The sequence below is a fragment of the Uloborus diversus genome, chromosome 2 (assembly GCF_026930045.1).
Source record: "Uloborus diversus isolate 005 chromosome 2, Udiv.v.3.1, whole genome shotgun sequence".
NCBI lineage: Eukaryota > Metazoa > Arthropoda > Arachnida > Araneae > Uloboridae > Uloborus > Uloborus diversus.
In genome coordinates this window covers 110,876,901-110,903,860 of record NC_072732.1, presented here as the reverse complement: position 1 = coordinate 110,903,860, position 26,960 = coordinate 110,876,901, and the positions used below count along the sequence as shown (strand labels likewise).

The 26,960-nt window shown below is 33.4% G+C and overlaps 1 protein-coding gene across 1 annotated transcript in view; it reads left to right on the top strand.

Moving 5' to 3' along the window:
• Positions 1 to 18,934, top strand: part of LOC129216483 (uncharacterized) — a 52,092-nt gene extending 33,158 nt beyond the window's left edge. The window contains exons 4-6 of the mRNA XM_054850698.1: positions 11,214 to 11,438; positions 14,552 to 14,782; positions 18,881 to 18,934. Coding sequence (XP_054706673.1) covers positions 11,214 to 11,438; positions 14,552 to 14,782; positions 18,881 to 18,934 — 510 coding nt within the window. The remainder of the gene's footprint in view (positions 1 to 11,213; positions 11,439 to 14,551; positions 14,783 to 18,880) is intronic.
• The last annotated feature ends 8,026 nt before the right edge of the window (positions 18,935 to 26,960 follow it).

Below are 26,960 nucleotides of genomic sequence, written 5' to 3'. Positions count from 1 at the left end.
AATACGTATATGAGCGCGCCGACACGTGTATATACTTGTATATACGTATCCTATACATTTGTATGCAAAAGTATATACGGGCATGGAGAAGCATAAATGAAACTACATGCATACATGAGTCTATATGTGGGTATACATGTCGACCCGAGTATATACTCGTATATGCGTGTGTACACGAGTATGAACTTGTAAACACGAGTGTAAACACATGCTTTTGCCTGTATATAAACGATTATACATCGGTATTTAGAGTTACAAGTATACTAAAAAAAGGCATTTACATAATTGTACCAATAAATACCTACATGGATGTCTACAAGAATATTTCTATATAGGTATATATTCGTCTATACACGTATATACTCGCTTATCCTTACAATTATTTTCTTTGCGCTTCTGTCTGTTTGTGCGTCTCTAAACCTATTTTCTCCGCACTGGTTATGTCTTCCATGTCAATGCTAGTACCGTTGGATGCAGGACGTCCAGATTAAGCCATTCCACTCTGTTTCACACCTCTAAACCTTAAGGGGACGGATATCCGGGTGAAGAAACTTGAAGAAATTAATAATTTTCAAGCGCAGTCGGTTTCGAGTCACCGCAGGGGACGAACGGGGTTGGCGAGCGAAGCGAGCAGGGGCAGAGCTGCCTACTCTATAGCATTAATTTCTAAGCGCTTCTGTCTGTGACTGTAACCCAATTTCCTCCGGACTGGCAACGTCAACCAGGTCAATACTGGTTCTGTTGGATGTAGGAGATTCAGGGGAAACCATTTCGCCCTGTCTCACCCCCCTTATACTCAAGTAACCGGAGATAAGGGGCCCGTTATTAAATCATCAAAAACATTAAAGGCATCAATTGTGACCCTCCGCTGGTGGGGAACGGGGTTGTCGAGCAGAGCGAGCAGGGGGTGGAGCCTCCTGAAATGCGTAACACGTAAATACTTGGACACATACCTATATACTCAAGTATACACGCGCATAAAAGCATCTGATATATCCATAAATATATAATCGTGAATACATGCACTAGTTGACACCTACATACAAGCATTTGATGATGCGCATATACTAGTGTATACACCTAATTTACGTATATACAACTATATGTACTTATATACATCCATACTGGTGTATACAAGTACATATACGCATTAGACATGTAAACGTATATTCATGCATACTCATGTATACCCGTATATGTACGTATGTACACTTATATGTACGTATGTACACTTATATGTACGTATGTACACTTATATGTACGTGTATACTCGTCTATGTACGTGTATACTCGTATATATTCGTGTACATACGTATATTCTCGAGAGATATACATTCATGCACATGATGTTCGTCTATACAGGTATATATACGTCAATACGCGTAAATACTCGTTTATACTCTAACAAACACATTTCCACATGACACATATATATTCGTGAAGACTCGTGTACGCACGTATATGCTCGGGTATACACGTATATACTCGACTAGACATGTACATAACTCGCATCTAGTGCATAGATGCATATACTCATGTATATACTTGTATACTCATGGATGCACGTATGTACTCGTGTATACAAGCATATACTCGTGTTTATAAGTGTAATCATTATAAATAACCAGAATACATAAATAATATGGTTATTCATACTGGTTTTGCATCTTTTTTTAAGTATGACCACTTTACCCCATGCTATGACCACTTTCCCCCACCCCATGGGGGAAAGTGGTCATAAATACAAAGGGAAATGAAAGTGTTATAAAACTACTTAAATCAATATTAGTTTTCCTAAAACTCAATGTACCGTGTTCTTTAATAATGCAATGTAAAATAACAACAAAAAAAGTTTAAATGTTTAAGGAATTTCTTTTATTTGTCATCCACTTAAGTTAAAAAACCTTGATTTTATGACCACTTTACCCCACCAGACCCTACTTATCATCAGAAATGTTATGCTGCCAAATGGATGTAATGAGCACCTTTTGAATACAAGAATCTTGTATTCTCATGAATGACTGTGGCGAAAGCCGCTGAAGTTGGTTCATTGTCTTATAGCAGTCACATAGAATTTTGGAACTTGTTTTTACTGGAGCGACAAATTTGATCTTTTTCTCGTAAGTGATAAGGAATACATGAATTATACTTTAGAACTAATCCTAAAAAAACCTGTTAAAATACAAATTTTAGAATCATCATTTCACGGATTTTAAATTAATAGTAATATGAAATGTTGCATTAAGCTAACATTTTATGAAACGAGTTTTTATCCAAATTCAAGAGTGAAAATTCCAAGATGCATTAAACTGAAGACATTTTTCCATAATATTAAACCTTCTTTGATTGTTTTAGTTTATTTATTTTAGTTGATCTGCTTTTTGGTATTATAAGAAAGTGGTTTAAAATATGGAATTTTAATTGAAATTAAATATAGTTGTCTGTAGTTATCATGATTATTAGAAATACTATCGTCACTAATGTCGCAGAAATTTATTTTTTGTTTGTTCGCAATCCAAATTCATTTTCTATATTAGGGCTGCAGTCTATGACTAATGGATGCTTAAAAGAGGTAAACTCATCACCGATTCATTTACGTGGGATTGAACCTGTCGTGTCCAATGAGACATATGCCTTGTACGAGCGAAATTGAAATGTTTTACCTCTTTGAATAATTCCCCAAATCACCGCATGGTGTCATATTAACGCTGTAGAACCACCACCGCACTAGAGTCGATGCCTGTGAACTGAAAAATGACGTCATCATGGGTTGGCCGATAATCAACCATATTATTGCGTAAACTAAGGAAATCTCGCTAGCACTTTAAAAATTTCATTTCATTTATGAACCTAGTTGCTCTACATTCTGAAAAATGAAGTGTTAAATTTTTTAGAAATAAAATTAAGGTTAAAAATTTTCTTTTCTCTACTTTTCACAGAATTATAAAAAGCCAATTTTGTTAATTTTTGAAAATGGCTATAATGTAGAGTAATAAGGATACATTGGCGGTATAATGGATTTATCGCTATTGAAAGTTAAGGATTTGCTCACTGGCGACATTTTACGACTGCATTGCAACCGCAATATTTATCACTATGTTTAGTCCAAGTTACATAGAAAATATACCTTTTTGCGAATAATACAACTTTGTTTTACCTTTGTAAGTTACTTCTAAATTAAAAGAAAATCAAATTAAATAGATTGAAAGCTCCATCAAATATAAAATATTCCTTCAAATAAATAAATTATTTCATTTAAGTGTAAAATAATTCGCCAAAAGAAGAAGCCAAGCCATTAAATAACATTAAAAAGTTACATTAAAATATAAAAGAATTTCCCAAATAAATTAATTGGAGGGTAATTTTTCCGTATTTAATCTTGGCGATCATTTTTCATTTTATTTTATTGCCACCATGTTGAATAAAAGTTACTAACAAATATGAAACTGCGTGTTTGGTAGTATCATGTATTTTTGTATTTTTTTAGTACACTTTTAAAGAAACAAAACGTTAAATAAGAATAAAAAGTTTCTGAAATTTGAAAAATAGCCCCCCTTCCTACCCCCATGTAATTAAAATAAGCCTTTAAAAAGCAAAATAATCCGCAAAACGGAAAAACGGGATTAAAACTATATTCGCCAATTAAATTAAACAATACTGTTAATACTCAATCAAGTTATTTCTTCAGTGCAACTTTCGCTTATTAACCTTATTCGACGCAATCAGACTCGCCATTTGGTAGGTAACGAGGGGGGGGAGGGGAATCAATTTCCCCCTATGGAATGTCAAAATCAGTAAAACCTGTGAAGTTGACCACCCTTGTTAGTTATTACAGTTCAAGTGGTTATCTTACACAGGTTTCACTACGAACTATATTGTAAGACTACAAGTAGAGAAGAGAAATGCCACTACTACTACCAGGTCAATTCAATTACACATGTCAAACAAAAACTACGAAAAGAAAATTTGATAAACAAGTTCTAAACAGCAAATCCTTCCACAGAAGGTAATAAAAAATCCTAGAACTGTAATAAATTAAAACTGTACATGATTATTATTCTCTTTTGTAGAGCTTGTAAGATAAAATTTATTGGTATAATGTTGAATGAAAAAATAACGATTGTCCATTAAAATCCATTTCACAGAATAGAATACAATATACGGTTTATTAAAAATCGAAAAATCTATACTATTTTTTTTACAAAGTGATAAAATATGAGCAAAAGTTAAAATGACATATAATAAAGCTTCATATATTAAAGGGAAGTTCCATTGTTTCAGAATGGAATGTAACACATAAAATCATTTACATTTGCATGTGTAAAACTTATTCTAATTTTTTCTTTCATTTAATGTGTCATACAAAATAATGTAATAACTGTACATTTATGACAAAATATTACGTTAAATAATATTAATTTTTTAGCATGTTACATTTCAATAGGTTCAAACAACAATACTGAAGTAGTATTATTAATCAACATTGAATTTTTATATAGGGAATTTTACTTTTATCTTCGGTTATTGCTGCTTGAGCTAAAAATTTTGCCGTTTTCGAAATTAAAACATCGAACAAAACTAACCATAACCATTGTTTCTTTCCATACAATAGCATTGAGAAAAAAATATTTTTTCATGCTCCTCATTATAAGACATCATTTCTACAATTTTTTTTGAATAAGTTTTTTATCTTTAGCCAATAAAAGTTTTCAACTCAAAACATATGTACCTCCATAAGGGAAATGAAAATTTATTGTAAAGAACAATTACAAATATAACACAATGAATACCTCCCACATTTACATATGTATAATACTTAAAATTTATGTAGGTAAGTAGGAAAAACACCAAGATCTGTGAGTATTTTGTCATTTATCTAAAGATATCTTCTTAATTAATTTTAAAAAATACTTGAATACTTTAAGAATTTCAATTGCTGTAAAGCAATACTAAAAAAAGGCGTTTAAAAAGTACAATAATCCACCAAAGCAACAAGCCAAATAAATAACTCGAACAATTCCGTTAAAATACTTAAATAACTACATTAAATGGCTTTTAAAGCTTCTATAAAATTATTTCTTAAGGGTCTGCAACTTTCGCTTCTTAGCTTTATTAGTCACAACAATTACAACATTTTTCATAAGACAATAATTTTTCAATAGAGCATTGGTTGACTTTCTAACTATAGTTTTAAATACTTCTTGCAAAGAATGTTGGCTAGAGCAAGGGAAAAAATCAAAATCACATTCACTAAGCGACAGCATTGTGAGTTGGCATGCCAATTCCCTTTGATTTAAACATTTTAGAAATATTTCTTCTAGAGGGTAGGACACCAGCTTTTGTACTATGATGTAATTGTACAAGACTGCATTTGTAACATCTGGATGAGGATAAGTCAGTCCCCCCCCCCCTGTCAAGCTTTTTTTATCAAATTGTGGGAGGTATCCAACGGCAAATTTTCATCGATAGTCAGTTTGTCTGAGCACGAATCACATTTGAGCTTTTTTAAAGTGGAGAATGCACAATACTCACCTAAGTATAAAATAACAGATAATATAGAGGCAGAATTTTTTATGTCATCGTCATATACGTAAACTTGCGGTAAAAGATTATCAATAAGATGAGAAATATTAGATATATACATTTCATCTGGAAATTCAACATCGAAATCATCAATTAAAATATTGCCAAACTTATTGGAGACATAAGACAAACTCATTGTGTTCTGCAACCTCAGTTTAGTTTCTGAATCGTAAAGTTGTCTTATTGATATATGGTATTGAACCCCAGCCAATTGGCGATATTTACTAAATCTAGCCTCCAATGGGTCACTTTGTACAGATCCTGGAAAAAAATAGTTTTTTTTTTTTTTTCAAATTTTCAATGCAGTGGGAGCTCAGTTCTAACAAAGCATAAGTTGAGTGAGCCAGAGCAAAATGCGTCTCTTTGGACAATTTGCCATAAGTACTATCAGATTTCTCCCATCGATCTAGCCAATCCAGAAATTTTCTTAGAAACCTTACATTTTTCGTCATCATCAGTAAAATACAAAGGTTCTTTCTGAGGATCATTGAATCTCTTACCTTTAAATGGGGTTTTAACATTTATGATGTTCCACCAATTTATGATTATATCAATGAACTTTGCAGTAACTTCATAATTAGGAAGGTTATGTTTTTCTCCTGATTCCCTAAGAGCAGCAGCAACAAAATTGTTAAATATTTGCAAGGGTAATTTTACATTTTGCTTTTCGAAACTTGTGCGATATAAAGCTTTCACTGATAGGCTTTTACAAAATGTAAGTAAATTTCCCACTTCCAGCTCTCTAAATTTTCGGAGAGATCCAAAAGAGGCACTGTACATTTTGGGAGGATCTGTTGTGCATTCAAAATCGGGGAAATAAAAACTCTGGTTGTTACACTTTTGTGCTAGCCAGTTGTTACGGATACACTTGAGGATATGTACACAGTCAATTACAGAAAACAGAGGTTGAATTTCAATGCTACTTATCAAGTACTTTTCAGGACTAGGATGAGCATACACAATTTGAATCTGTTGAGGTACGCTAAAGTAGCTCATTGCTTTGCTATTTATGCTATTATTATCAGCGACAACACACAAGACATTAAACCCAATAGTGCATAAAGCTATTATTAACTTTCTTGAAATTAAATGGAGGGAAACAGCATTAAATTTTGATACTGGTAAAACAAGAGAAACATCTTGATAAGGTGAGAAAAGACTATCAATCATAAACACTTGTGCTGAAGAAGCGAGACAGGCGGAATCGTATGCCATGCCAACAACATTATCACCTTTATAATCCAGGTAACTTTTTAAGTGAATTTCATCCACTATTAAAGATACATCCTTATCATTTTTTTTAAAGAAGAAAATTTGGCTTTGATATACCTTAAGAAATGGGTCCCAGATACTTCCTTTGCCGGATTTAGGTTAAATGTGCTGCATAGACTGTTTAAAATTGAAGGATGAGGCATAATAAAAAAACCATGGGACCGCATAAATCTATATGCGTGAGGGGAGACAGAAAAAAATAAACAGAAAAACACAAGAATATGTCGTTCATAGTTTCGTCTTGTAATAGGTAAATAGAGGTTTTGTAACTGATTGATTATAAAAGATACTATGTAGCTCTGTTCGTCATTAGCAGTTGCATACAACTTATGTACACACGATACAATATGATTCAAAAAGGGATGATCATCATCCATATGTTGAAGTCCCAGTCTCTCTAAATCCTCCATTAATTCAGAAATTACTTTGACGCTTTTACATGTCATTGGCAGAAAGTGTCTTCCGATTTTCTTTACTTCTGAACAGCCATTAAATGCAGTTACTTTCAAATCAGTGGTTACAACAATTGAATGATTAACAGAAGGCGCAGGGGTTTTCTTTATAAGAGCAACGATAATATCGCCATCGTTTTTTAAGATACACCAATTTTCATTTAAGTGTACTTGAACTTTTATAGAAAGATCATCCAGAGTTGATATAAAATCTTTTTCATCTTCAATTTCCTTCACTTTTAAACTTTCTGAAATAGTAAGAGAAAGTTGCCGGTTCTCCTGAATTTCTCTTCTGTCTTCGAAACGTATTCTATACTTTTTATCTTTTCATAAATAAGAAGGTGCTCCGGGTATTTTTGATGGTACTGAACCTGACCTTAGGCGAGGAAAACTCAAAGGTGCGGACAGTAAGACTCCAGTAGATGGATTAAAATACTTTGTTTCTCTTCCTATCTCTTTGGCATTAAAATGCAGCTCACACACCTAGAAAAGTGAATTGAATGAGATTGAGAAATTGTAGTTAAATCATAATGGTGCAAAATTAATATTAGTTTCAAAGCAGCTACGTTGAAGTCGTAAATTGGCGACCATAAGGTAACTTCTTTGTTGCTAATTTGACTATACACCACCAAATGAGAATTGGCGCCGAAATTGAAATTGAACCGGAGAGAGGAATTGGCGCCAAAAATGAAACGTCGAATTCAGTATCAGAATTGGCGATATTTAGCGAGTTAATGTTAAACGGGTGCTCATTGTCGAAAACTCTAGATTCTATTCTATTCAAGAGTCACAACTGACTTCAACTGTATTTATGTCGAGGACTACATACTATGTGCCTTGCCTCTATTATTTTATATACCGATAGATGGCAGCACCATCACCGGATCGAACAGTTAGTGAGAATTTTGAACTAGCCCAGGAGCTAATAGCTACCTAGTACTAGCACCCCCAGAGGTATCGTTTCACTTGGAGGACATTGAGACCACGAGCATATTTAACGTCGCCCAGTCCCCATTAATGACGACGGTGGGTCTTCGACCAGCGAGGATCGAACCCGAGGCCCACCGGTCCCGAGTCCAATGCCTTACCGATCAGGCTACCACGGCCATAAAACTCTAGATACTACTCAGCTACAACTACTGCCAGAGACGTATCTAAGGTCTTTCAATGAAATTTAAAATATATTTAAAAGTAACAAACCGTTCATATGTAATGTTATAAACATTCCAATTTCTTTTCCCAACCATTTTCCACAATACTAATTTTTGATTAAAAAACGAAGCCCGAAAGTGATATAATTGCAATTTTTAATTCGTGAAAAGTTTAAAATGTCCCTGGGTATTACAATAGTTTTGCTGGTGCTTGGCAACTTGTTTACTTTTTGAATCAGAATAAACCGAAAAATATTGTTTAAGTTGCCACAATGTTAGCTCCTCATGTTTTAATTTTACAATATAATAAAACATGTTCATTTTTAATATTTCATTCTTTTATTTTGTGAATTATTTTATGTTTTAATAAATTTTTTAATGTTTTGTTCAGTTGAAGGATCATTTTTGTTTAACTTTTCAAGTTATTTGATGATTTATTTTTCTATTTGGCAAAGTAGTTTACTTATTAACTGCTTAATTTAGTGGATTATTTTTAATTTTAACGTAACTTTTCGTCTTGTTTAAAAGCTTGTTTTGTTTAAAAGCCCACTGAAAAAACAAAATAACGTACGGTATCGTCAAACAAGCTGTTTCTATGCAACTTTGACCAAATTGGCGTCAAACAATATAATTAAATATAATCGCCAAAATGCACCAATCGTGGTACCTATAATGGGAAAGTACCAAATTCCTCACATGAATCAGATTGAAACTGTGTTTTGTGCATAGATTATAACAACCTAGAGGATGTAAATATTATTTAAAATGATCTGTTCTTTGTAAGGTCCTTTTGCATGGCATTTTTGACGCTTTTTCAAGTTTCATTTAGTATTGTATTGTTATCGCAATTTCAGATTTGAGACGCCAACAAAAACATGAAATTTCCTTGATCTTCAAAGAACTATTTCCGATATTCAGCATAGTTAACTTATAGGAGTAGGAAAGTGTATACAGGTAAAGCATATATAAATATTACACTGCAATCAAGGGTGCCCATATGCAAAATTGTAAGGGGCTCCGATACTTTCCACATGGTTTAGCAGGATATTTTCCCCCTGGAAACTGATTTTATTGCAGACTAGAGTTATTAAAAATTATTTAATGTATTAAAAATTAGACATTTTTAATAACTTATTCATTAATTCGGCCGGAGAAGAAATGTTTTTACATTTTTTCAAAGAAAAAAGTACTAAAAGCAAGGAAGTTCTAAACTCTAAGGGATGGGGGCTTGAGCCCCCACTTTCCCCCTCCCCCCACTTCCCCATATGGGCGCTCTTGACTGCAATATTTTCACACAATCACTGCAAGCATTATACTAACATGGTGTTTCATGCGTAAATTTAACATAGACAAGTACTTTAATTTTAGGACTTGAGGAACAATTATGAATTACTTACCCTAAATTGCTTTGTAGGTGTAAAATTTTTACTGTGAATAGCTCTTATCCATGCGTCCTTCAAATTTGCTTCCTTTGGAAACGCAAAAGTGGAGACTTTTGGCCCTTTTCTATAATTTCCATTGCAAAGTGGTACAACACACTTATAGACCATCTTGATTTTAGTTGTACTAACGAGACATTTAAAGATCATCTGGCCAAGCTGTGCTGACGTCATAAAATATTTCGTTGCCAGTCCACAGGCATTGACTCTAGTGTGGTGGTGGTAGAACAGAGGTTCCCAAACTTCAGACCTCCGCGGACCCAATCCGGAAAAATTGCGACGAACTTGGTGGACTCGCCCCCCCCCCCCCCCGGCGCACGCAAAAAAAATTATTTGACCCAGTTTAATCTTTTTTTTTTCTGATATATTTTTATGATTTTTCCTTTAAATTTTATTTATTCATTGTTCTGTATGTTTTCCAGAGCTCTTGTCTGGTTTCCATTTCTTATGTTATTATTTTGAGTTATGAAAGTAAAATTCTATTTGAAATTCAATTAGGAATAAAAATGTTATCACCAAATTTCTGCAACAAGTTTACTAATAAAAATGAACTTTTGAAGTTAGTGAACAAAACACTGTTACCCGGTTTAAGTGTGTTAATTTTTCATATGAGTTGCATTTTTAAGGCGTATTAAGATTTTAATTATTAACTATGGTTCGGGCAAACCTACCCTGGCAGCGTTGCAATGCTGTGATTAGGATCTGCGTGACCTTCACAATGCTGCCTGCTTAAGTTTGCTTCAATTATAGGGAGCCACCGCCTCTGCTCGCTATCGCTCACCAGTCCCCGGAAGTTACTTTCGAGAGTGTTCCGAGGGGTGTGGGGGGGGGGGGGGAGAGCTGCTGCTTCCTGCTTGTACTTAAGCAAGAACTTTTTCATTCCTCATAAATATGCTTTTTTAATTATATTATTGTTACTCGTCCTTCAATCTCATTTTTTTCAGCGTTTTATCTAGACAGCACCGCGGACCACTTAGCATTGGGAAATTATGGTCTAGAACTGCTAATAAGGCGATTCTCAAAAAAATCTCCCGTGCGTAACGCTAAGTTTTTCATTTTATTCAAGTAACTGTTGATTAAATATGGGATTAACTGTTATGCTTTGATAGTATAGTAAAGCATGTATTATTCCCCAACAGCATTATTTTTTGAAGGCTTTGGTTAGCGGGAAAAAATAAAAAACTTAGCGTTACGCATGGGACATTTTTCCTAGAATCGCCCAATAATCAGTTTTATATTTCTTGACATTACTATGATGCAATGTTCAGTTAATTCTTCCCGGTTGAGATCCAATACCGCGTTAATTGCTTTTTTAGATCCAAGGCAAGCTGCACGCGGTCCAGGTGGAGCTGCACGATCTGTCGCGCCAGTTGGAGTTGTCTCAGCTCCCAGGGTACGTTGCCCCGGATCAGGCGCCAGCCCCGGCTTATCGGCGCGCGCTGGCGCACAGGCTGGAAGAGCTTAAGGAGGAGTTCGTGGAGCTTATCACGGAGCTCCGGAAAAGAAAGGCGCTCGCAGGAGGCGTTGCACTCGATATGGAAGTAAGTAGGCCCGGAATTAAGTGCGAGGCTATCGTGGTCTTGAAAGGAAATGTTTCTGAGGCAAAGAGTTTCAAAAAGCTTTCAGAATAATGCCAAGTTAATGCAATATCAAAGGCGTCCATATAGGGGGATGAGTGAGGGCTCAAGCCCCCCCCCCCCCTTAGAAAGAAGAACGTCCTTGCTTTTGGTACTTTTTTCTTTGCAAGAATGTAAAAACATTTCTTTTTCATCCATTAATGAATAAGATATTAAAAATGTCAAATTTTAATATCTCTAATCTGTACTGAAATCAGTTTCCATGGGGAAAATGTCCTGCTAAACCATAGGGAAAGTATCTGAAATTTCCCCCTTAAAATTTTGCATATGGGTGCCCATGTACAAGGGGGGAAATGGACTACGTTATTATATATCTCTTTCTCATGCTCCCCATGTAAATAGTTCTCTTTTACTTTTCCATGAATGAACCAATTCGAAAGAATTCAGTATTTAGTTTTCATAAATGAATTGAAAGCAAGCAATATCAAAGTCGGACCCCTAATTCGTTTTTTTTCCAACAATTTCTTTCATACTTAAAATAAAATAGCTTTTCGAATGATAAACATTTTTTTTTTAAACTTAAAATACAGTGGCTCCCAAAAGTGTTCGTACACTTTGAAATTTTTTAGTAAAATCGAAATAACGCAAAACTGAATTCGAATATGAAGTCCAATATTTTTTCGCATCATTCCTATGTCATTCTAAATAAAACCCTGTAGCTTTTTCAAAATATTGAAGGATCTTCTTTTTGAAATAGGTCAAAAAACGAAGAGACAGAGAAATGATACGCCATAAAAGTCTTCGTATACTCAAATATTTTCGAATAAATTCATGATTAAAATTTATCATATGTCATTTTTTTATTAGTTTTGCATTGTGTTGACCCTTAAAAGTCATTTGGCTTTAATTTTCTGTTTATTTATTCCTTTATTATGCGCTTATTACTTTAAAATGGCTGGTATTCGTAAAAAACCACAAACACCAATCGAAATTTGAATATTTTCCTCACAGTATCGGTAAATTGGTTTCAAATGTTTCTAAATTAGTTAATTTATTCCATTCTATAGCAAAGTCCTTGATAAAATGCTTTAAAGAAAAGAATCGGACCGAAAACAAGGTAAGAAAAGGTCAACCGGCGAAGTTGACAAAGCGTGATCGAAGATTTACAGTTGAAAAATTTATGAAAAATACGCATTTGATTGCTGTAAAAGTTTCTGCAGAGTTAAATGAAAATTTTTACATTTAATTTTCACCTAAAATTGTTCGCCAAGTTCTCTGATTAGCTGGATTAAATGGGACCTCTTCCCGCAGAAATTTTCTTGGCCATGCGAAAAACACAAAGCTTTCGCTTTTCGTCGCAAAATAAATAAGCTCAAAACGTTTTGGAATTACATCTTACTTACAAATAGAAATGAATTTAACGTTTTTGGTTAAATTGTTGTATAATTGTAAATAGTAGAAAAAATGATGAACTTAATCTTAAGAACTTAGTTGGAGCAGTAAATCAGGACGGTGAATGTGTTCTTGTGTGAGGGTGCATATCAGCACTAGGACTTGGTAGTTTGAAATTTTTTGATGAAATAATGAATCATGCTGTTCATTTAAATATTTAAAAAACAAATTTTAAACTTTTAGCCGAAAATTTGGTTATCGGAAACAATTTTGTCTTTTTATCAAGATAACGATAAGAAGCACACGGTTTTCAACGTTTGCGTCTAGTGCCTCAAAAATTGTCCTAAAGTTTAGAAAGTACCCCTTCAATCTCCAGATTTGAACTTAATGTAACATATTTAAAGATATCTGGAGGCTAGATTACGAATATACGGCTTTGAAACGAAAATAGAGCTAGAAACAGTAATACTCGAAGTGTGGTTGAACACTTACTCTGAAATTACGCAAAAAAAGAGAAAGAAAAAAGAATGAAATATATTCCCAGACGTTTAAAAGGTGTTGTTGATGCTGCATGATGTTCTACTAAATAATAACTTAATAAAAAGTTAGATTATTCAATAATATATAGACATTTTTTTAAGTGTACGAAGACTTTTGTGAGATAAAATTTCTGGCACTTTTTGGTTTTTGATTTTTTAAAAATTAAGTTTTAATATTAAAAAAAAAAAATCATGTAGTTTTGTTGAAAATTGATCATAGATCTTGTAATTAAATACCTTTTCCGAAATATTAATTCTAACCAATGGATAGAGGCCTATTTCATTGAAAGTCGTAGGTGTACGAACACTTTTGGGAGCCACTGTAGGTGTTTTTCACAAAGTTAGAACAATTCTGTAAAACTATACAATCAAGTATTAAAATATCAGAAGGTGAAAAGTGCCGATGAAGCGTCTTAAATTATTTTAATCGTTCTAAATTCCTTGTAAATAATTAAATAAGTAGGGGCCCTGTGGTAGAAGCTTCGTCTTCTAAGCCGGAGGTTTTGGGTTCGATTCCCGCCGGTGCATTGGGGGTTATTTGGATGCCTCAGTTGCGAAATCGATTAACTCCGCTAAAAAAAAAAAAAAAAAAAAAAAAAAAAAAAAAAAAAAAAAAAAAAAAAAAACATTATTTCTGCTTTAAAAGTGCTTTATCAATGCTTAGCATGTGAATTTATATTAAAATTTTCGTTCAGTACATTTCTGATTATGTGATGGCAGAAAGTGTACCACGAGGTCATATTTATTTATATGGATATTGGATACCACCATCTTCTTCATACTTTTCTCTACCTTTTTTTTATGGAGTTAATCGATTTGGCAAGTGAGGCATCCATTTCCTTCTCTTGTGTTGTAAATCTTTCCTGTGTGAGTTCAGAAATAAGGCGCTTGGCACGCAGTCCTCTATGTATGTGAAGCTGGTTAGCTTCTAAATAAAAAATAAATTAATTAATTGATTAAATAAGTCTTCGAAAGTCCTTCAAAAATATTCCAACTTTATTTCTTATCAAGTGTATCAACTATGAATAGTTCGAATGGCCAAAAAGTTAGTCTCCCGTTACCAATTTCCTAAAGGAAAGGTCGAGAACAGAAAATCTCATTGATGTTAAGAATTCTGGAAATGATTTTTATTACTGTCTTTTTCAGGATTGTCCATATGACCCAGATTTGGATGGACCACTGCGATGTGTCCGACCTAGTACTCGCCGTCCCAGCTTCAATGCCCTGACAACCCTCTTGTCGACGTCACGACCTCTTCTCACCCAGTACGCACCAACAGCAGCTCAACAAGCTTTGTACCATGTTCCATCCGATCCAGACATGGAGGGCAGGGGCACTCCAGAGCAACAGAGAGCTCTCATCGCCAGAAGCAAGGAGGTAACGCCCTTCCATCAGCAAACTGCTTTTTAAGAAGTAAAACACACTTTTTAAAATATGATATTTTCAAACATCATTGTTGTGACATCTTTTGTACTAAAGCTGTTTATTTTTGTTAAGAATGTCTTTCTGTTGCGTGTTTTTGAGCAATCACGATTGCTTATTGTTCTCATTTGATTGTTTTTGATGTTAGCTGATTTTATTTTCCCACCGCCACCCTCCGCACCATCACCGTCGACGGGTTCCTCACGATGCTGCACCTATAGCGAAAGCCGTCTCCAGGTTGCGTCCATGTCCTACACACACGCGCATACATACACGCACACACACATATACACACACACAAACACATACACACACAAACACATACACACACATACACCTACACACAAACATATATGCCTACTCACACATACACATACCCCTCCACATACACATTCATACACACAACTACCCACACACTTATGCCAGCACACAGACCCAAACACACATGCCTACACACTTACACACATACCCCCCACACACAAACACGCACGCCTACATACACACACTCGTGATTGCGAAAAACATAATTTAAATTCAAGATGTCAAAATTCAAATTAATTTTTTGTAAATTTTTTTTTTCTTTCTTTCCTTTTTTTTTTGTTTACAGTTTCAAAGCTTTCTTTGTCTTTTTTTCCTTGAAAATTTTTAAAACTTGTGTTAAAAGTTTAAAGCTCGTTTTAAATCTAAAGCTTTTTCCTAACACTCCTATAATCAATGCGCTAATGATCCAAATTTACTCAAAACAGAACTTAGAGTAAAAGAATCAGAATGATGCTGATATTTAAGGGGAGTCAGTACCCCCTTTACCTTCAATGTTAATTTGCACAGGTTCATGTACCTTTTTTTGAAAGTCTGTTAAAGACAAAATAATAAAATTTTTTCTGTACCTTAAGTAGACTCTTTTCTCTATACTGATGTAAAATTTTACAGAAAGTAAGCTTAGTTTTTATTTAAAAAATTCTAAAGCGTAAGTCACTGTATTTTTTTCAAAAAATGCCTTTTGGCTCACGAAATCAGCTCTATAAAAATATTTTTATAATATGAGAAAAATTTTACTTCAGTATATGCAACTAAATATATGGAATAGGTGATAAAAATTTCAAAGCCTAACACAATTTAGTTTCTGAGAAATTGCAATTTAAAGGGAAAAATCATACCTTATCAACATATGTTTATATTTTTTTAAGCACTTTTTAACTTACTTCTAATATGAGCACGATCAAGAAATTTGTATCATTAAAAAGTTTTGATATGGAGTTTCAAAATATATAAAAATCGAAAAATCAAATTTTTGAAGGTATTTAAGGTACTGACTCCCCTTTAACAAAACTAGGTAACAGGAAAAATCAACCAAGCTGCCACTAATATTTTAGTAAAACGTAAAGACAGTAGTCTTTTTCCTTTAAGTAAAAATATATTTTGGAATAAGGGGAAGAGTGGGTACGGGAAGTTTTTTGCAGACACAACTGCAGCAACCATTTTTTACCAATCAGGACACAAAACTTCATCTACACAACCACGGGACATTAAAAAAATCAAAAATTTAAAAACAAATTCAAATCATAACCGTAGCGAATAGCTATCTTTAGGGACTGTAGTTTCTTATCCTCTAAGAATCTGCCAATTGTAATTGAAGTACCAGATTTCCTAAAATGCCACAATATACTGACTTATAAAAAGAGTTTTGTTTAAGTGTTAGAAATATTGGAAGGAAGTTTTGATGAAAATTAAAAATAAATATGTAATTAAAAAATTACAGCGGAATCTATTTTATATTGACGTCCTTGAACATCAGTAAATGCTCAAGTGAAAAATATTGCAGATTTTCCGAAGCGAGTGGAACGGCAGCTTGTGTTGCTACGGTAACGTACGGAGAGATGAAGAATAACGTAAAGCACCCAGGATATCAAATCTTCTTTGGCTGGGTTTCCGTAGTTTCGATTTTAATCACCAAATATCCATCCAAAATTAATTTAGTAAGAGAAATATAGGTAGTTAGATCAACCTTTATTTAACCTTCGACTTGAATTAGTTTGAGAACCCGCCTGTTCTAGGGAATGAACTAAAATCAAATAATTGTTTTTCTTTTAAAGTAGCTGTATCTCTTTTTTATGGGAATGAGTTACGTATGAAGAAGATGGATGCGTATAGAGTTGTTCCTTAGAACTAAGTAAACATTAAGAGATGACGCATTTGGAAAAGAAAACTTGAATTGGGAAACGTGGACCCAGGACGTGCACAGAAATTTTGGAGCCCGTCAGAAATGACTTTTTCGGGCCCCCTCCATAATGTTTACCCCTATATTTCATGCCTAGTTTTAAAAATATTGGTTCCCCTTAGACTCGGGACCGGGTTAATAGGTGTTCCTTCTCCCCCTGTGCACGCCCCTGCGTGTACCGCAGTAAAAAAATATATATATATTCCTATATTGAATATTTAATAACAGTTAACAGCATTTTTTCCTTCAATTTGATAGCTTAGTGCTGTCAAGTTGTAATTACTTTAAACCTATAAAAAATACTAAAACGTTATAAAAACTTTAAAAAGAACAAATCTAAAATTTAACTATATAACGCTTGTCTCCCAAATAGAAAAACTTAAATTCATTGTAAAAATTTTTGACTTTGTTGTCAGGTGCATAAATATACACTGGTGCCCAAAATTTAGACTACAAACACAAAATCTGTGATAATCGGAGAATTATTTGGTTTACTGAGTCGGAACTTGTTATGGAAAGATATTGATGTGGCAGAAAGCATTTAACAAAATAGTAATGAAGAAAATTATTGATTTCTTAAATAAAATACAGGTTACACCAAGAACAGTCGAATAATGGTGCATTATGACCCAAGCCGCACGACGAGACATGTTATGAAAGTATAATGAAATGATATTAGCAGTGAATTCCATTTTTTAAAAACGCGTTTTTTGTAACGCTATCATGGTCTTGACTGAGAGAGGCGTCGTTCAATGACTCTACCTAGACTAATGCAAGCATATTCTTTAGAGATGAGGGAGTTTTCGTCGATTTATTCACATAACGAATCTTTTCTTCAAAAATTCAAGAGGTATGTGAGCTCGGCGTGGTCTCACATAATTGTCATAAAAAAGGAATGATCTACAGATGCAGGGTAAAACTTGAATTAAGCAAAAGCGCTTGGGCATTCTGACACAACTCGAATCAAAGACAATAACGAGATTCCTCCCCAGGCAAGGATTCCCTTGCAAACAAAATAATTAATTTGTGTTATGTTAGAAATGGTGGAGAAGTCTACGTTCTTTTCATGCGAAAACTTTCCAAGGGTCAACTTGCATGGTGAAATTTCAAGTCATCAGTGACGATAACAAGCATCATTCTTGTACAGAAACGTATAAGATTGACTCAGCAAGATGCACACGCCATTGGACACTGGGGGCCTTCACCGCTCGGTACTTGTTTACTGGTTGCATGAAACTTGTTTTACACGGCAGTTGTCCGTCTGTGTAGTAGGATCTTAGTGCCAGGTACTAGCTTCTCTGTCGAGATGTCATCTCCTTGGGACTTTGTAGAATTCCTGTTGATAGTATAACTTGTTTGTACTTATAATGGATTCCACAGCCTGGGGTTAACTTTCGGTGCCACATGCAACCACCGAGCCATCCCCGCTTGAAACACTCCAGCTACACGCCAGTCAATGTTTCAACGTTTCAGCGAATTATTAAAATGGTTATAAAGAATACGTCTCATTACAATCAACTATTTTTCTAAATTTCAACGCAATATCCACAGCACTGCTAGCGAAATTCCAAATGCTTAAAAGGTTAAATTTAAAGTTTTGTTTTACACAATTTAGCTGTAAAAACGTATTTTCCAAGCTGGATGTTAATATCGTACTACCTTTTCTTCAAAATATATACCACACGAATCTTATCAATGTTACTGACAGCCGTTTTAAGTACTAATGGAAAACTTGTTTGTGGTCTTAATTTTGGACGCCAGTGCATTTCAATGACAAAACTATTCTATTTAAAATAATACTTCTCTCTCTCTCTCTCTCTTTTTTTTTTTTGCAGGACTGTTACGTTTCCCGAAACTCAGGCCTGTACAGAAGAGACCTCGCTATCTGAGAATTGAATTGTTGATCGATTCAAATTATATCTAACACAGCATTCTCCTCTGACTTAAATTGCACAGCACGGGACATAAAGTTAGAGATCCATTGCAGAAACAAAACATTTTGAATCAAACAGAGAAAAAGAAGCATCCAGAACAATAAGAAATGCTTACTTGAAGCACGGTTCCTGATCTGAAAAGTTTTGTTTGCGTTAGACACCAGAACATTAAAAAGGATTAGTTCAAGTAATCGTCAAAATACAAAAAAAATTAAGAAAACGTTAATTGATTAAAATATTAACAAGCAAATTTGATTTGTCTGTAAGAAGAGCGTTAACTTTTTTGTCTGTCCTTTCCTTAAATCCTTGCTACATCTAAGACGTTTCATATCAATCTACAAGTAGGCAAGTAATGTTAATAACTGATTAATTACACCAAGTTCTATATACCAACAAAATAGATAAAATTGCAGAATTAACGTCATATTGACGCTTCATGCAAGGTATTGGTATGAAGTTTTGGAAAATGTAAGCAATTGCTTTGAAGCAACTAAATAAAACTAATGTAATTTGTTGTGTAACCAGTATGAAACTTTACTTCTGGATGCCAAAAGATTGGATATACGCATTTAATTTCAGCAAAATATCCTCAAATAAACCACTGGGAATAGAATTAAAGAATCATTGATACACCTGAAAATATACGTTATTAAACTTGTTTGACGATACTGTCGGATTCAAAGAACTATCTACAGATCTAGTCAGAGTTGGAAAAATAAACACACCAGCAGAAGCTAGTTAATCTTTTAACTTTTCATTTGTTTTGTAAATAGCAGTTATAAAGATGCAAGACAAACAAAAATCATTTTCAAATGAAGCAACACACTTGCTCTTAAAACCGGACAAGTTTACTTTTCTTATCTCATGGCTCAAATATTGCGTCGATGTATCTTCATTATTCATCTACAGTATACTGTTTTTTCTATTCGTTTTGTCATCTACCGACTACATCTCAATAATATATCCATTTAAAGATTCATATGAAGTGACTAATTGATTGGAGATATCTTCAGTATTCATCTACATTAACTGTTTTTCTATTCGTTTTGTCATCTACTGACTACATTTCAATAATATATCCATTTAAAGACTCATTTGATGTGATTGATTGATTGGAGATATCTTCAGTATTCATCTGCAGTAAACTGTTTTTTCTATTCGTTTTTTGTTATCTACATACCCATAATATATCCATTTAAAGATTGCACAGAATAGGAACTGAATGCTACTGTGTTGTAAATATTTCATTAATTCTGTTCACCTTTAAAACTTTTAAGGTATGCTCATAGACAATGTGGGAAAATGTCAAGCATGTCATCCTGAAACTTTTACTTAAAAATAATTCAGAGATTGCTCATAACCATTTTATGAATTGTCTTATGTTATTAATGTCTTCGAAAGTGTAAAAAACATCGTATTTACGTGAATGTATTACTCAGATTTATCTATATTTCAGTGCAATGCTTAACTGTGATTCTCTTTTCAAACAGGTATAATCATTTTTTGTACTTTTCAACTTCATTTCAATGTATTGTCATCTGTGTATTGCTGTTTAAACTTGATTTTCATATTGCGTAAGACATCCTACTGCTTAAAAGAAAACTTTAACTGAAAAACATCAGAGTTCTTTAATTTATAATATTCTAAAATAATACACTTTTTCTTAAAGTTGCCATAATGGCAATTTTTTCAAATCATAGCAAATTGCGGCGACTAAGATATTGTTCGGAATATTTTGATTAAAGCCTTTAACCGTAGAATAGTTAGCGACACATCCGCCATATTGGGGCTAAATACCGCTTTCTTCCTATGTTTGCTAGAACAAAATAACGTGTTTTGCTTCTTGATTGTGGTTTCTTATTAACTGCTAATCCACAATTGAGAAGCAAAACACGTTACTTCGTTCTAGCAGACATGGGAAGAAAGCGGTATTTTGCTCCAAGATGGTGGACGTGTCGCTACCTATTGTACGATTCAAGTTCTTTAATTTTGACCAGTTGCGAAACAAAATAGAACTGAAATTTCGTTTTATTATTTTTCTTTGCCAAGTCGCCACATAATAGTCGGATGTCTTACTTTGATAATTGATGCTTTTTCATTCTATGAAAAAGGATTCTCATTAACATCAATTTGTCAATTTCAATCTTGGGAAGCCTTTCCACCAACGAATAAGAATTTGAATTTTATATATAAAAGTCACTAATTAAAATTACGCAAGAAAATTAGGCGCTTACACATCCGGAATATGTGCCTCTAAATAGTATTCGTTAGAAAAATTAATTTCCACTTTTGTATGAAATTGTCCGTAATATAGGTATTAGTTCAATATTAGCACATAAAAAGAATGTAGCCGTGCAGAATTTTAAAACTCGAGAGCAATATTAGATTTTGATGGTATTTATACGATAGAAATTGTAGTTAAAGCTGCTCAAATTGAGTGACAATCAGAATACTGTAACTGGTGGAGATAAGATCGAAACGAACGCAGTTCCTGAGGGAAATGTAGGGTCTTTGCAATTGAAATTATACATTGAAATGGCCATAAAAGGAAAATCGCTTGACCAAACGAGTAAACTTCAAATCTAGTTTACAGGAAGAAATCGTAGGACACCATTAACAGTAACACAGAAACTCACCAATAGAACAGAAGAGTGTTGTATGTTCCGAAATAAGACATGATGACATCGGTGATTCCGAAACTAGATAACCAGCATCATCAACGGGGCGTCCACCATTTTCCAAAAGCAAGTTCAATCACGTTAATGCATCTTTGTATCTTCTTGGCATATCAAAAAGAATGTTACTGAAATGTTGTGAAGGTATCACATCTTTTAATTTCACGAAATTGTGCTGTAACTTTGAAAATGATTATAAAAGAACGGCTGGAAATAACTAAAAAGATGTTTGCTCATGTTTTCATGTCTTATTTCATTCGGCAATCATGTAAAGCAGCTTTCTCAAGTAGTGAGTTTCTGAACTATTCTTTTCCTTTTTTTAATTAAGAAAAATAACATGGCTTTTTGCAAATCCATTGTCTAATTCGATATCATTTGATCCTGTAGTTTCCTTTTTAAGTCAACTTCAAAATAGAATTTAAATTATAAAGACCCTGAAAATTAAGCACAAGTTTACTAAATTTCATTGGAGGCATTTACAAAATAGTTACATGGTTTTCAAGAAAATGATTTTAAAATAACGTCTCTGAGCATTTTTTCTCTTTTCAGCACCTCAAAGCATTTAATTTAAAAGAAAGGATGGTTGCCATCCTCTAGAACGTGAGTTTAATGAGTTAACAGCAAAAGTAGTCTTAAATTGCAAAAGAATAGAAACACCACATGTAGGAGATAATGTTTAGTAAAATGACTGATTTTTTTGTCATTAGAGGACAGTTTACCGTGACTGGAGTTAGGTATTTACTAAGTATCGGTTTGATTTTCAAATTTCTGATTTAAATCTGAATTTTATGACACTCTATCAATAATATATATGCCACCATTTAATGTGACATAAACCCACTACGGAAAGGTACACTAAAAATGTCCTCTTGCGTTTCGCATTCATCCAATATGGAACTCAATGGCTATTATCAACAAAAACTCTCCTAACATCACAGTTTCTTGTTATCGGTATGCATCACTACGAAAAGTATGACAACTATTTTCAACCAGTAATCATAAAAATTTAGAAGAAGGCATTTTACATTCTTCAACTTTGCGCAGTTTACCCTCTGTCCACACCCTGTAAGGCTGGTGATGTAGTCAACTCTTATAGCCTATGTAGGGAGAAGAGGATACTATAATTCGGGAAAGCTAATTTGGAAGCATTGTGAAACCTGATCACACCATTAAATACGTTCCCAACTAATTTTTCCCCCAAATCTAATTATTTCCCTAGCAACGAAGAAATCACAGAAACATTATTTGAGATTCTTCAGTTAGTTTTTGTGTTCATAATTTATCTACCGGAAAAGCACTTATTTTCGCAAAAATCGAGATATCGTTTATTTTGTGAGCTGAAAATTTCGATAATTTCATATGAACATAACCGTAAGTTGAGAAATCAACTGCAAAAAAATATTTTCGCGATCAGACTGGCTCGTGGAAATAAGGGCTTTTAAAGTAATATTTTTTTTTCTTTAATCTCTGCTTTTGAAGTGTTTTATTCTTTATTTCTTACTTATTCTTATGCAGATTCTTACGCCGGAAGCTGTTACGCATTTACATTTCACAAAAGAAAAGTATTTATAAAACTTGAAAATAATATTTTGTCATTAAAAATACAGCGTTAAATGTGCATTGATAACATATAAATGAGCTACGCATTATTGAGAACGAATTTTTTTTATTTTTAACAAAATATAGTCAAAAATAAAAGTTGAGGAAGTGATTAGAGATTTTAGCTAGTTAATATATGCGTCATAGTTGAGTGTAGAAATCAAAAATAACTGTTGTCACTTGAAAAAAAAAAGGTGATCGTTAGTTAGAAGAGATAGATGAGAAATGATCTCATTGTAAATTTCAAAACATTTAATCAGCTAACATCGAAGACAGAATCAACTTTTTTTTCCCTCTGGATTGACAACAACTTTGTTTCACAGAAGTATAAGACTTTGTAAATCTTCAATAACTACTCATAAAATTCTACCCTCCCTCGAGCGAAACAGTTTTAGTGGAATAACATACGAGTTCTGGAATGTATTCCAATTTCATAAATGAATTTTATTAAAATTTCAAAAATCAGTTTTGCTGCTTGTTTTGCAGGGTAAGTGCTTGTTGAAGTCTTTACTAATACTAAAACTGAAAGTCTCTCTCTCCGAATCTCTCTCTGTCTGTCAGGATCTCTGTGACGAGCATAGCACCTAGAACGTTCAACTGATTTTCATGAAATTTGGCAAAGAATTAGTTTGTAGCATGGGGGTGTGCACCTTTAAGCGATTTTTCGAAAAATTCGATTTTGTTCCTTTTCTATTCCAATTTTAAGAACATTTTCCGGAGCAAAATTATCGTAAGATGGACTATTAAATTACCAAGTTATCATAATGGGGAACCGTAACGTGGGCAAGCCAATTGGCGAGAAATTCATCAGGATTATTTGTAAATATACAGGGGAACCAAAATACCTTTAATTTTTTCAACTACGGGCAAAGCCGTGCGGGTGCCACTAGTAGGAAATAATGAAAAATCACGAACTCAATAAAACCTCCAAATAGAGATTAACAGTTGTAGAAGAAAAATCTTATTAAAATCTTGAATATCGGTCTCTGATGGGGCTACACAAATAGTAACTTCTCTCTTTATTTTATGTGTTTATTCGTTTTTATTTCACACAGTTCAAAATACTGTCCGTTCTCGTAAGCAAAGGCTAGAGCACTTGGAATAGATTCCATTTTAAAAAGAGGCGATAGGTTGAGTATGAGCACTTTCCGCTCGCACTTCCTATTTCTGTCTTTTTCGACGGTACTTTGGATGAACTACTGAACACGTTGTTTTGTACCTTTTTCCTCCCTGGTTTCCTATTTTGATAAAATCAGAGCAAACCTGACGCACGCGCAAATCAGCGAAAGGTCTCAGCAAAGGAATACAGACAGTATCAGGCAGAAAACTCACGATGAATTTAAAACTCAAGAAAATTCTCAAATTTCAGGGGCTAGAATTGAACACACTGTTGCTGAAGTAGTTATTCTCATCATTTTTTCCGTCATGGCAAGCTTTTAATAATACAAAAGTTAAGCATCAAACCAACAATGAAAATAAATAAATAAATAAATAAAAATTGCACTTAGTTGTTTAGTTTATAAATCCATAATATGTTTCAAAATAGAGTACTGTAATAATTTTCAATAACATATATTCTCAAAAAAATCTCTTTTAATTAAGTCCGACGAAACGATAATGTGAGATTATCTGCGCGAAACGAAAGATATGTTGAAGTCTAGCCCAAGATTTTGATTGTTCGTCTTGTTCTCATTAATGCATTCAGAAATATTTTGTATTTAAAATGAATTATCAGTAACAATAAAAAGTTGGGATTTATGAAAAGAGCGTAGTTTCTTCTGTGATGTTAGATGGTTAGAACAGACGACAATGGAGTTGTGACAAGGGCATTAGTATGAACATTATTATACCATATATACTAATACAACGGGAGCTTATAGAGCTCTCTAACAATTAATATTAAGGTATCCGAACATGTTGATATGACTACTTTTGACAAATGTTCCTTTTTTTTTTGAAAGAATTTATTGGATTAATCATTTTCTCAACTTCACAGGACTAATCAATTTTTGACTCTGCTTTCACATGAGACAGCGAGATTCGCCATTATGTGTGCATAAAAAATGATAGAAAAATGAAAGTTTTTAATTAAAATATATTTTTCCGAAATGGGTTTTTAGGTAAAATTTTCTCTCCTCAAAAATCATGTCTCAAAACATTATCATCCTACCCTTATGAAACTTCGCAGGTTTTGCTTCCATACTGTTGATAGGTGAAAAAGCAAAACGGTAATCATATTGGCAATTCTGTTGATATGATCTTAAAAGAGCAATGTTGTGCATAAGCAATTATGAAAACAAACTATTTTGGTGGTACTTTTATTCTCATTCAACTACTACCTACCAAAAAAATACTTTATAGTAAAGTACTATAAAGTATTTATATAAAGTATAAAGTTTTTGAAAAATTAAACAGAAATTCTACAAATAATTAAAATGTTTATGAAGTATTTCCTAAAATTCTATTTAATTATTTTTTTAATACAAACTAAAGTAAAAAATATAATTATAATATTAAACATGCTTTTAATTAAAAAACAAATCTACCAGCGTGTTCAGATACTTTAAATCTAACATAGCATGTGCTGTTAATTTCTTGACAGTAAATCAAGTTATACAGAATTGGCATAAAAGAATACCCCGGTTTTAAAAACGTATATTTCATAAACTATTACATTTACCACTATAAAGATACATAAAAATAAAGATAAACTGTTTTTTTTTCCCTTACAAATGTTCGATGTGTGCGCCTTTCGTAACGCGATACGCATCTTTAACATACATTTTGGAATGTTCAACTGTAAATTTTTCGTAATGTTATACAAAGGCGATCTTTCATTTCTTGCAATGTTGTTTGCAATGGTGGTGTATAAACACTGTCTTTAACAAAACCTCATAAAAAATATCACATGGGGTTAGGTTTGGGGATTTGGCTGACCAACGCATAAAGGGTAAATCATCATCACCTGCACGGCCAATCCAGCGCTACGGAACGTCAGTGGCGCAGCGAGGGGGGGGGGGGTAAACAGTCCGCCCAGAGATCTTGGCTTTAACATTTTTTCCTATCCTAATACAGTAGTTAATACACGTGTAAGGACTGTTGTGACCAAAAACCCCTTCTAGAAGAAATGTCTGGCTGCGCTAGTGCGGAACATACACATTTGAGTAGTTACGCACGTTAAAAAAAACTTCCACAGCTTATCTTTATTTTATATATCATTTATAGTGGTAAGTGTAATAGTTTATGAAATATAAATTTTTAAAACCGGGATGTTTTTTTTATTCTAACCTGTATTATAGGTGACCACATTATAATATACGGACAGTTCGTGTTTAAATCAACCTGTAGCCACATGCAATCATTCGAAACACTAAATACAAAATCAACACGCTTGTAAGAAAAAGATCAATCAATCAAAATTTCAGTAGAGAAATGAAATATCTTAGCAAATGTTTACCTAAATGTTACCCTGTAGCATCAACATGGAAAAATTATGAAAAGAAAAGCATAGAAACGCTTAATATGAGCTTGTTAAAAGTTGTTTTTGAAAGTGCTTGTTACATGTTGAAACAAATAACTGTCTTTATTGTTTACCGCAAGACGCCAATGTAAATATGTACCAAACTTATTTGAAATTAAATGCTTGTTAGCTTCATCATTGTGTCTTTCTCTTCTGCGTAATTAACCAATTGTTTCCGCTATTATTA